Below are 13,144 nucleotides of genomic sequence, written 5' to 3'. Positions count from 1 at the left end.
TAATTATTATAGAAAAATAAAATAAATTTAAAAAAACCGTATACTGTATATACTCGAGTATAAGCCGAGTTTTTCAGCACTAAAAATGTGCTGAAATAGATTTGCTGGTGTAACATGCTTGATGCGCGCATCCCCCCCCCCCCGGTGGACGGACGCGTGTGCGTACGTACCTGTGCGTACGCGATAATGCGACGCGCCATTGAGTGCGTCCTTGCGAGAACAACTACAGATGTTATATAAAATGCCTTCTTGTGCCATAATGTGACGCGCCAATAGGGGACGCGCACACAGCACTGTAGTGAGCGCGTCCTTGCACAAACAACTACAGATATAATATGCCTTCTTGTGCCAGGTGAGACACTGTATATCTGTTATGCTCTGTTATGTTCCTGTATGAAGCTGTAGCTATCTCGGGGCATTTTGTGGGCATTTATGGGCACAGCACTCATAGTGGTTGCTAGTCAGCTTGGGGAATGTAAGTGGTAGAATAACTTGTCTTGAGAATAACACGAGCTAGACAGCTTGAAGAATCTTAGTGGCTCCGAGACAGAAAGCAGACTAGGTTGGCATGCTGAAGGGCTTGGAAGGAGTAAAAGTATATTCAGATGTCAGTAATGGTCTGAGTATCTATCAATTAGTAAAGTCACCATAATGACTTTGTCATGCTTCCAATGCGACACACCATAATGGGACGTGCACACAGCACTAATATGATGGGAGCGCACACAGCACACAGATACGATGGGACAAGCACAAAGCACTAATATGATGGGAGCGCACACAGATACGATGGGACAAGCACAAAGCACTAATATGATGGGAGCGCACACAGCATATGAGTGAAGCACACGATTGATACGATGGAAGTGCACACAGGGGAGTGCACACAGCAGGACGGGAGCGCACACAGCAGGACGGGAGCGCACACAGCAGGATGGCAAGTACTTGATAATTAGTATGGCCCCTTCCTTAGCCTTCCCAAACTTGCTTTTGTCTGCTGCTGTAGCATTTTTCTTTCCTTACAGTTATCTATTATTTATTTATCTGTTATTCATTTGATTATTGAAACTTAGCAGTAGCGGCTGCTTTTCCCACCCTAGGCTTATACTTGAGTCAATAATTTTTTCAGTTTTCTTAGGTAAAATTAGATTCCTCGGCTTATATTCAGATCGTCTTATATTCAAGTATATATGGTAATTAAAATTGAGTCTATGGGAGATGTCCTTTTCTTTATTCGGAACTTTCTGGATAACACATCCTATACCTGTACCCTGTGAACAAGGGTAATATACTTAATCACGTTCTTATTGACCCATGGTGAATTACAGGTGGCTAATAGTGATGGGCAAATTAATTCGTCAGGCATGGATTTGCGGCGAATTTCCGTGTTCTGCCATTGATGGATCTTGACGGATTGATCTTTTTAAAAATTTGCTGTGCGACAAATAATTGTCGCCCATGTAAATAAAAATGTTACACGCATAAAAAAAAAGGAGACGCAAAATGGGACAGATTCGCTCATCACTAGTGAATAATAGTGATGTGCAAAATTTTTCAGTAGCCATGGATTTGCAGTGAAATTCCACATTTTGCCACTGGTGTATTCTTTCACGAAACAGACGCAAAAATTCACTGTCACTTTTATGTCAAATACATTGCGGTTGCTTAAAAAAAGTTGTGGTTGCATCAAAAAAGTTGCACGGTAACTGTGTTTCCAGAACTTTTCCGTAGTTTCGCACATTTTTGGCCAAAGTAGAACAAGACACATTCGCTCATGGTATTTAAACATTAAATGTTTAATGTTTTTTTACATTAGATAAGATAGAATATATATATATATATATGGCACCTACATGTTCTATTGTTTTTTATGAATTAAAAGTTTAACACGTTAATCAGGGTTGAATCTACTGAGTATATGCACCATGAATGTTTGTTGTATATGTTTGTTGAGGAACACAACCCATTTGTGAAATGGAAGTGTTGAGTTATAAACATAAGTACATTTCTAATATTAAATCCAGTGTGTAAGTGATTTTTTTTTTTTAAATGTTTAACTGCAATATTTTGGGAAATGTGGAGTTTTCCTATTGGACTTGCATCTGGGAGTAAAGCATAACAAGTCGAGTCCGATTGTAATGAGGTAGGTCTCTAGTCTTTATGTCCCATAATATAGATACCTCTCTAATTACCACATTCTCAAATGTAGTAGTAGGAGAATTGTCAATTACTAGAATGATTATACTAGGCTTCTTAAAAGCTACATAAACATTATTCTGCCCATGGTTAGGATTATCTATAAAATGCATTTTGAGCTTTAACCTTTTATTTAATCAGAATTTACAAACACAAACTTCCCATTAAGTCTTATGATAATAGAATATAAATGAGTATAAAACCGGGTTCACATAAAAGAATTTTTAAAAATTTTATTTTCAATAGTAAATTTTATACAAAAATAGAATATACAAAAATATATCTCTATACATTTTTTTATAAATAATATCATAAAAACTACATACAATATAAAAATATAAGATTTTATAGAAAAATAAAATACAAAAATAAACCTATAAGATTTTCTAGAAAAATATAAAATAAACATCAATTTTTTTTAGAAAAAAAATTTAAGATTTTCTAGAAAAATAAAAATAAATATCAGATTTTTTTAGAAAAATAAAAATATAAGATTTTATAGAAAGATATAAAAATATATATAAGATTTTTTTAGAAAAATAAAATTTAAGATTTTATAGAAAAATAAACATAAGATTTATTTAGAAAAATAAAAATATAAGATTTTATAAAAAGATATAAAAATAAACAAGATTTTTTTAGAAAAATATAAATATAAGATTTTATAGAAAAATATAAAAATATACATAAGATTTTTTTAGAAAAATAAAATTTAAGATTTTATAGAAAAATAAAATACAAAAATAAAAATATAAGATTTTATAGAAAAATATAAAAATAAACAAGATTTTTTTAGAAAAATAAAAATATAAGATTTTATAGAAAAATACAAACATAAACAAGATTTTTTTAGAAAAATAAATATATAAGATTTTCTAGAAAAATATAAAAATAAACAAGATTTTTTTAGAAAAATATAATAAATATAAGATTTTATAGAAAAATATAAAAATATACATAAGATTTTTTTAGAAAAATAAAATTTAAGATTTTATAGAAAAATAAAATACAAAAATAAAAATATAAGATTTTATAGAAAAATATAAAAATAAACAAGATTTTTTTAGAAAAATAAAAATATAAGATTTTATAGAAAAATACAAACATAAACAAGATTTTTTTAGAAAAATAAATATATAAGATTTTCTAGAAAAATATAAAAATAAACAAGATTTTTTTAGAAAAATATAATAAATATAAGATTTTATAGAAAAATATAAAAATATACATAAGATTTTTTTAGAAAAATAAAATTTAAGATTTTATAGAAAAATAAAATACAAAAATAAAAATATAAGATTTTATAGAAAAATATAAAAATAAACAAGATTTTTTTAGAAAAATATAAACATAAACAAGATTTTTTTAGAAAAATAAATATATAAGATTTTATAGAAAAATATAAAAATAAACAAGATTTTTTTAGAAAAATAAAATAGAAAAATAAAAATATAAGATTTTATATAAAAATAGAATATACAAATGTATATCTGTTTCATATTTTTTTTTTTTACAAAAATTAAATTATAAGTATAAAATGTTATTTTAAAAAAATATTTCATAATTGTATATATATAATTTTATCATAAAAATATTATATATATATATATATGATTCTTCGGGTGCCAGATGCCCTGTCATTATCCGTGGCAGGTAGAAACAATTGGAGTAGACAAGATCAACACTTTGTATATATAGCCCCGTATGTTTGTCCTGCAAAAAAAGTAAAATGGTATTGCTTTAACAATAAAATATACAGGGCACATAGTACAGAGCCACTATAATACAGAATAATGTATAAAATATGTATGTTTAAAAGTATAAATAGATGCAGTGATATATCTATTAGAAACAAAAATAGTATAAATGTGGATGATTTAGTATCAGCACTTCAAGCACACCCCTACCTGTATCCTGGGATGGGAGTTATTTCTGGCTGATAACAGCTTCCGGGCCTGGTTTTGCTGCCCTTTTCTGTTTTAGGAGATATACAGTAAAAAATACTATCCCTCCAATCATTGCCACTAATGGAGCCAATGTCAACGCAAACTGCACACTACTGAGCCGAGTATAATTGTGCTTTAGGATTGCTTCAGAAATCTGTATGACAGAAAAAGGCAGAGATAAAATTTTGCTGCAGATTATGCAGGAACATTTAAAGTAAAAAACAATGATTTTAAAGTAGCAACCTGAGGAATTCTGATGCAGAAACCACACGTGGGTTTAGATACTCATATGTGGTTCAAGAAACAAAATTCTTGAGCCCAGAGGCTCAAGCATTAATACATTAACCCCCCTTCGATTCAAGGTTTAAATATCTTGTTAAAAATAGAAAATAAAGGTCCTATTTACTAGACATTACAATAGAAAGGATAAAATATTCTACTTACCAACATTATAAAGTATATGCTCCCTACTTTTCCTATCAGCTTAGCAAATAATATTTGGATAGAACTAGCTGTCCCACGTAGTTCTGGGCTCACTAGGTTCTAAAGAGAGAAGACAAAGGGTTAGGATCACCCATCTACCACTGATTATTTTCAGAAGTACTTCAAGGCACATAAGGCTAGAAAGACACATTTTCTAGAATCTGCAGAGCTCTTAATTCACTTCTATAGGAACTAATAGACAAGAAGCATTTGCTATACAGGGGGTAAATAGTTTGGGAGTAAATAAAGCACAGTAAAGGTTACACTACCAGTTTCATGTTAACCATCGGGACTTGGCATATTGCTTGTAATATCCTAGAGATGGCAATGAAACCCTGAAAAAATAAAGAATTATTAACTATTATTTGCAGAGCAATCAAAGTGGGGGAATATACAGTCTACATTTTTACTATTATATGTTAGGTGTTGAAAATCTGTGCCATAAAACCTACTAATTATACTGTGTGCTAGATTAATAGTACTTACATAGGCAGCAGGCAGATTGATTTCTACAAAGAATATAAAGAGCACAAAGAAAGGTGCACAGAAGAAAAGCCCTATTCCGCACAACAGTGCGTCGACATTAGGATTCTTCTTCTGGCAACGCTTGCTGATTTCCGTGCCAATAATAATTCCAATTAGGTCAGAAGCGCATTTGATGATTCCAAAAATCAGGCTAGAAATGGAAACAGTAAATAAATATGGTGTCAGAAGGAAAGAAGAAAATCCAGCACAAATCAATGACAGCTAAATTCTTTGTTTAAATGGCCTGTATGTTGCTACATGGTCTGCAATAATGGTTTGTGTGTACCTGTGTTGGAGAGAAATGTCTCTATTGGCGATGTTATACACATGAAACATCTACATGTAATATGTAGAGCAGTCTGGATCAGAAGTTTAGTTTAATAAAGTGGAACTTACTTGTCATCATAGCTGCAGTCTGTGGTCCAACAATATACCTCGATAGGTACATCTTTCCGAGCTTGTCGAATTATTCCAGGGACCCAAAAATATTTCGCACCAAGCACATAAGCATAGCATAATATGCCAGCTGTGAAGGTGAGAAAGTGACAACTGAAAGAGGAAAGCTGAAGTTAGTGCCAACATTTTCTAAATTTTCCTGGTTAATATTTATCTCATATTAAAGGACCAGTTAGAATAAGGCCAGATAAAAAATATAATTAGCAGTAAAATACCAGTTTTGATTCTTATTTCAGTGTGTTTTCTGCACTGCTAACAAAACTACAGCATTCAGGGTCATGTACAAAATACTACAGTGGGGGCACCTGAGGCATTTGGAAGCCATCACACACTCTTCATTAGCTCTCTAAAGTACACTGGCTTCCCTTGTATTGCTTATGCATTGCTTTTATTACTGGCCTTTTTTTCTCTAATTGGCATTGTGACTAAATATCTCCTGCTGGAGCTGCCATTCCTTGTCTCTGATTGCTAGAGAGGTAGAAGATACACTTACCTTTTCAGCAGTTGTTTCAGGTTAGTATAGCAGGAACAATTTAATTTAGTTCCTTCATCCCCATTTTTGTCATCTTCCATTCCTCCTCGTTGAGGTTCCTTCATAACAATTATTGCCAGTAATAGGCCAAAAAGGCCAAACCCTGGGGTTATCTGTATTAGAATTAAGATACTTGATATTAGTTTTTATGGTTGTACAGAGTTATTATTTTAGCTGACATCTTACTATGTACTCCTACCAAATGAAACAGGCCAAAAGAGGTGTGATATATCTGGTCTGTTTCAGAGATTTCCATAGATGAATTTAATGATCACTTTAGCTCTCAACAATAGAAATGTTTTTCTATTTATTTGTGTTTTTAACTATCCTTTTTATAATGTATACAAAACTAAAACCTATTATTCCATATACATATTATATGATATACATATACTTTTGCCTCAGTTCAGATATTTGTAGCTCCACTACCAAAAAAAGTATTTTTAAAAAAAAGTTGTGTGTCACTTACCCGCAGTGCATTGCGCCAGTTCAAACCTGCCAGGTTAATTACTGGTGTTCCAAAGCAGCTAGCAATGATACTGTAATAAAAAGATAACAATTAAAAACCAGACATATGTATCACTGTTTATCTTATAGTTATTACATCAGTGGGGTAATGGCCTACACATGCATTCATGAGAGGAGCCTTTGGAAATAAACACAAAGTTATGATCTAGTACATACCAGAACACTGCCTTAGTGCACATGTATAAAGCTAGGATGCGTGTCCTCTTCTCGGGACCGAAAAGATCCGCAATCAGCGAAGGTACTGGGGTCAAGCAGCTTTCCGCCATGGCTGAAACAGCTAGTCGCGCAAGCATGAAGATCCAGAACCCCTAATTTCGGAAAAGACATTAAACAAGACAAAACTCTATTAAGTACCAGACTGAATGACAACGAAGAATGTTACTGTAGAGGAAAGATTATGAGTAAAATCAAGCTAAACCTAAACTTTTCATCATTTCATTCTACTCCTAAATGGCTGAGCCAGGGGAGTGTCTGGCCCATCTGAGCCAGTAGAGCCCACACCTCTCCCTGCTGGAAAGGATAGTGGAAAAAGTGCAATTGCACTCTAAACTAGATAAGAAAACAACTGAAAATACTGTCTAATTATAAAAAGTAAGATGGGTTGAATGAATAACAAATAAGCAACACTTACCTGCTTGGGAATGTATGTGCATCCAAAGGCGAAAAGGGAATAGAAGAATAATCCAATGCATATGACCTTCTTACGGTTATAACGATCTGAAGCACAGCCGAAAAATGGTGCTAAGATCGCTCTAGTGCATATAAACACTGTTGGGGAATAAAGAAGATTGTGAGAGAAGATAGTGACACAGAAATTGTCAAACTTACATGTAAAAGATGTTTGCTTTTAAAGGAAAACTAAACCCCCAAACAGTGTAGGTCTCTTTAAAAATATATTGCATAAACAAGCTCATATGTAAAAGTCTGCTTTATTTAAATCAACCATTTTCGTAAAAATATACTTTTAAAGTACTATGTGCTATTGGGTATTCCTAAATAGAAAATTGCCAATTGGCCGCCTCCTGGGATCATAGGATTCAAGCAAAGACACACATACATGCTAGGCCCCATCAGCCAATTAATGGACAGAGTTCTGCCTTTTACTCCCACACTACTTCCTGTTACAGTTAAAACTGCATTATTTCTGGTCATGTGATCTCTGAGGGAGCACACAGCCCATCACTAAATGGTGTCTCAAGGGAAAGGATGTCAAAAGGGCAATATTTACTGATATACTGTATATATTACAGTTTGGCAATATTCTTTAATAGGCCACTTAACAAAATATAAATATCTGTTGGCTAAGTATTCATTCTGAGGGTATAGTTTTCCTTTAAAAAGGTGACCAGTAAATTCTACCTGTTGACTTTTGCTATGAGTTACTGCGTCTGGGCAAATATTATTTTTTTTATTACATATGGGTTAAGTTCAAAGGAAAGAAAAATTACAGTGAGTGGGCTTATAGACAGACAAAGAGAACAAAAATTTTTTTTTGCCATACCTATAGTTATTACTCCTATTGTGATAGATGGTACCTGGAACTCCTTTTTTATAATAGGTACTAGTCCTGTAAAAAGAGAAAAAATACATTTTTAATACAGATACTAAGGGCCACTTTGGCCATAATGCAGTCTGCCCATGACCTCTCCTACCACTAACACCTGAAAATGGGGGATGCAGATAGTGTAGCTAGTGCTTTCCTACATTAGAAACCCCAAAATCAGTGTTGCGGTGACGTTTCAGGGGTAATCGCCCCATAGAGTAAAGCAGTAGAACATGCACACAAACTAACTGAATAATGCAGGAATAATCTACTTGTGTCAGAAGGTTTGTCCTAATACACACATTGAGCACTAAATTGGATGAACTGCTTACCTATGAAAATGAACTGGTCCATAAAGTCAACAAAACTCAGGTAGATATATAAGAAGACTGTAAATAAAGCACGCCTAAAGGAGATCTGAGGTGGAGCATTCTTCTCTACACTCATCATGTCTGTCTTCTCTTCATTTTCAATGTTTCTCTCAATGTCCCTTTCTTCAGGACACTGTTGAGAGTTTTTAGAACGAATAAATACGTTGAATAAAAGTTTGAATATACTGAAATGACAAGAGAGGTGATAATTATTAGTTTTATCATTTTGAAATATGACGTTTGATATGTTGAGGGTATGTTAAGGGTTAAGGAACTTTATAAACACGTTATTAATAATAATAATAACTAGAAAGGGAAGTTTGAGAACAAACTTCATGTTGGGTTGAAAAACATGACGTCACTGAATGAAACCTGATCTGTTGTTGGCTCTGCCCACTTTCTCTAACCTTGGACCACAGTTATACAGTAAAAGCCACTGTGCAAAGTTTGGGGACCCTGGTTTTAATAGTGTCTGCATGGCAGCAATTTAATTTCCCCACTCAAAGTCATCTGATTGGCGGTTGGTGGCTCCACCCCCTTTTTCTAACCTGGAACTGCAGTTACCCAGTGACTAACTAAGTCAAAGTTTAGGGACCCTAGGATTAATAGTTAAAGAACGGCAGCATTTTAAATTTAAACCAATAAAATTCAATGGATGAAATCTGATTGGCTGTTAGTGGCCCAACCCACTTTTCCTATTTTTGAACTGCAGTCTCCCAGTGACCAACTTCGCAAATTTTGGGGACTCAGGCATTCATTGTGAGGCTGACAGCATTTTACACTTCACCATTGAAAGTAAATAGGTGAAATGTTATTGGCTGTTGGTGGGTCTGTCCACTTTTTTCGAATTTTGAACGGCAAATACCCAGTGACTAACTCTGGAAACTTTAACAACCCTGGAATTAATATTTAAATAATGGAATCAGTTTAAATATAAACCAATGAATTCTAATGGGTGGAAATGGATTGGTTGTTGTTGGCTCCTACCACTTGTTCTAGCCCATCCAGTGACTGACTTTGCAAAGTTTGGGAACTTTGACATAAATAGTGTGAGAAAGGCAGCATTTTAAATTTAAGCAAAAAAAAAAAAAAATCAATAGGTGAAATCTGATTGGTTGTTGTTGACCCCGCCCACTTTTCTAAACTTGGAATGTAGTCACCCAGTGACAAACTGTGCAAAGTTTGGGGACCCTGACATTAAACATGTGAGAATGGCAGCAGTTAAAATTTCAATCTGATTTCCCCAATGAAAGAAATGTGATTGGCTTTTGGCGGCCCCGCCCACTTTGTCTAACCTTGAGTACGAAGTCACGCAGTGATTGAATGTGCAAAGTTTGGGAACCCTGGCATCAATAAAATGCAATAGGTGAAATCTGATTGGCTGTTGGTGGCCCCGCCCACTTTTTCAAAACTAAAACTGCAGTCCTCTAGTGACCAACTGTGAAAAGTTTGGGGTCCCTGTTGTTTGTTAATACTGTGAGACTGGCAGCAGGTTGAATTTTCCCATTGAAAGTCAATAGGTAAAATCTGATTGGCTGTTGGTGGCTCCACCCACTTACAAAAATACAAAAAACCTTAAATGCGTAAAGTAGTCACCCAATGACTGACTATGCAAAGTTTGGGAACCCTGGCAACAAACCAATAAAAATCAATAAGTGAAATCTGATTGGTTGTTGGTGGCTCCGCCCACTTTTCAAAACTAAAACTGCAGTCCCCTAGTGACCAACTGTGAAAAGTTTGGGGACCCTGGTGTTAATACTGTGAGACTGGCAGCAGATTGAATTTCCCCATTGAAAGTCAATAGGTAAACTCTGATTGGCTGTTGGTGGCCCCACCCACTTTTTCTTACCTTGAACCGCAGTTACCTGGTGCCTAACCCTGCAAAGTTTGGAGACCCTGGTGTTATTACTGTTAGAATGGCAGCAAGTCCATAGGTAAAATCTGATTGGTTGTTCACAGCTCCACCCACTTTTGGGCATCCAGCAATCATCATATTTTCATTCAGGCTGACCCCATGACTGTGTGATTCAAGTTTGGGTAGTGTAGCCTCAAAGCTGTAAGATTGGCAGCAGTTTCAATTTCCCCATTAAAGTCAATGGGTGAAATTTGATTGGCTGTTGCTGGCCCCTCCCACAAATGTTGCGGTTTCATTCGGGGTGACCCCATTATTATGTTATTCAAGTTTGGGGGGTGTAGCTTCAAAGCTATAAGAGTGACAGCAGTTTGAAAATCTTCCCTGTCAAAGTCGATGGGAAAATTGACAAAAAAGATGAGCGACAAACGCCCTTTGCGGATTTTTTGCCGTTTCACAAATTGACAAATTGTTTGGTGAAGCAAAATGGGACAGATTCGCTCATCACTAGTTTTTAATCATAAGGAATGGTGAGGTGTTCCACTAAAGATCAGGTGCTAGCCTGACATAGTGCTGGCATATTCTGTAGCGCTGTTAGAGAGATTACACAGCAGTCCCTGTGTCAGTGGGGCTTACAATCTAAGGATCACATTCACACATATGGGGAGTATTTATTTTTTTACAGCAGTAATAATAATAATAATAATGAATTCAAATTTTGGTTAAAAAAAACCCATGAATTTTCAATATTTATTAAGCAAAAAAAACACCCCATGGTCACGCAGAAGTCAATGGGAGCTGGCCAGGCACAATGTAAACTATTTAACCAATTAGAGTATTTAAAAAAAAAAAAAAAATGTAACTTGTAATGAGTAAGTTACGAATTGTGGTTAGAGTTTTTTGTGATGGTTTCTTTTGCGTTTATTTGAAGCGGAAAATTGAACAAATATGAAGTTTGACAAATCAGTTATAATAACCCCTATAACTCTATAACTGAGAATCTTCCAACAGAGAAAATATTCTTACAATGGGGAATCATAGGGCAATATCCCTACAAGGTAAAGCAAGGAATATATTATATAATTAGCCGTCATATCTCTCACTTACCTGCAAGACATCGTGTGCCTCACAGTATGGCTGCTAAAGTGCAACTGATCTGTTGTTGACAAGCTGCATCAACAACCTCAGCACCCTTTGTGACATCACTGTGATGTCACAATGCAAGCAGTGGAAAGTTTACTCAGTGCAGTGAACAATACTGAGCAAATGAGCACTGTGAGAAAGCAATGACTATTGTGATGTTATATAGTGAAGTGACCAGTAATGAGCATTGTGTGAAAACAAGGACTATTGTGATGTTATATAAGAAATCTCCACCCATATAAATAAGACAAAATTACATTTTTTTAAATAAAATATAATGTAATTCTATAATCTTAATATAATAAATCAGCCTGATAAACGCTATAACTCTATAACTAAGAATCTTCCAAGAGAGAAAATATTCTTACAATGGGGAATCATAGGGCAATTTCCCTACAAGGTAAAGCAAGGAATATATTATATAATTAGCCGTCATATCTCTCACTTACCTGCAAGACATCGTGTGCCTCACAGTATGGCTGCTAAAGTGCAACTGATCTGTTGTTGACAAGCTGCATCAACAACCTCAGCACCCTTTGTGACATCACTGTGATGTCACAATGCAAGCAGTGGAAAGATTACTCAGTGCAGTGAACAATACTGAGCAAATGAGCACTGTGAGAAAGCAATGACTATTGTGATGTTATATAGTGAAGTGACCAGTAATGAGCATTGTGTGAAAACAAGGACTATTGTGATGTTATATAAGAAATCTCCACCCATATAAATAAGACAAAATTACATTTTTTTAAATAAAATATAATGTAATTCTATAATCTTAATATAATAAATCAGCCTGATAAACGCTATAACTCTATAACTAAGAATCTTCCAAGAGAGAAAATATTCTTACAATGGGGAATCATAGGGCAATTTCCCTACAAGGTAAAGCAAGGAATATATTATATAATTAGCCGTCATATCTCTCACTTACCTGCAAGACATCGTGTGCCTCACAGTATGGCTGCTAAAGTGCAACTGATCTGTTGTTGACAAGCTGCATCAACAACCTCAGCACCCTTTGTGACATCACTGTGATGTCACAATGCAAGCAGTGGAAAGATTACTCAGTGCAGTGAACAATACTGAGCAAATGAGCACTGTGAGAAAGCAATGACTATTGTGATGTTATATAGTGAAGTGACCAGTAATGAGCATTGTGTGAAAACAAGGACTATTGTGATGTTATATAAGAAATCTCCACCCATAAAAATAAGACAAAATTACATTTTTTTAAATAAAATATAATGTAATTCTATAATCTTAATATAATAAATCAGCCTGATAAACGCTATAACTCTATGGGGCACATTTACTAATCCACGAATCCGAATCCCGAACGGCAAAAATTCGTATTGGAAACGAAAATTTCGGAACTTTTTCGTCACCGTCGCGACTTTTTCGTATTTTTCACGACTTTTCGTTGCGAATTTTTCGTATTGAATGATCGTAAATGCCGGGGAAACCTTTCTGACTTTGATCCTTCAGTGCATGTCTGCATGGGCTCGATCAGTGCACTTGCGCACGAAAGAACGTTCGTTGTGCAACGAACGTTCTTTCGTTCAATCC

The 13,144-nt window shown here is 34.6% G+C and overlaps 1 protein-coding gene across 1 annotated transcript; it reads right to left on the bottom strand.

The window, feature by feature from the left end:
• Window positions 1-3,818: 3,818 nt before the first annotated feature.
• LOC101732336 (protein spinster homolog 1) lies at window positions 3,819-8,785 on the bottom strand. The gene is made up of 11 exons (XM_031898130.1): window positions 8,542-8,785; window positions 8,168-8,233; window positions 6,823-7,434; window positions 6,608-6,677; window positions 6,100-6,251; window positions 5,547-5,699; window positions 5,112-5,301; window positions 4,895-4,960; window positions 4,587-4,685; window positions 4,104-4,296; window positions 3,819-3,909 (listed from the first exon to the last, which is right to left on the bottom strand). The coding sequence occupies exons 3-10, from the start codon at window positions 6,957-6,959 to the stop codon at window positions 4,123-4,125; spliced, it is 1,041 nt and encodes a 346-aa protein (XP_031753990.1). The 5' UTR covers window positions 6,960-7,434; window positions 8,168-8,233; window positions 8,542-8,785; the 3' UTR covers window positions 3,819-3,909; window positions 4,104-4,122.
• Window positions 8,786-13,144: the final 4,359 nt, after the last annotated feature.

Source organism: Xenopus tropicalis, chromosome 3 (assembly GCF_000004195.4).
Source record: "Xenopus tropicalis strain Nigerian chromosome 3, UCB_Xtro_10.0, whole genome shotgun sequence".
NCBI classification, from domain to species: domain Eukaryota; kingdom Metazoa; phylum Chordata; class Amphibia; order Anura; family Pipidae; genus Xenopus; species Xenopus tropicalis.
Note: the sequence above shows the minus strand (reverse complement) of the source record. Positions and strands in the feature narration are given on the sequence as shown.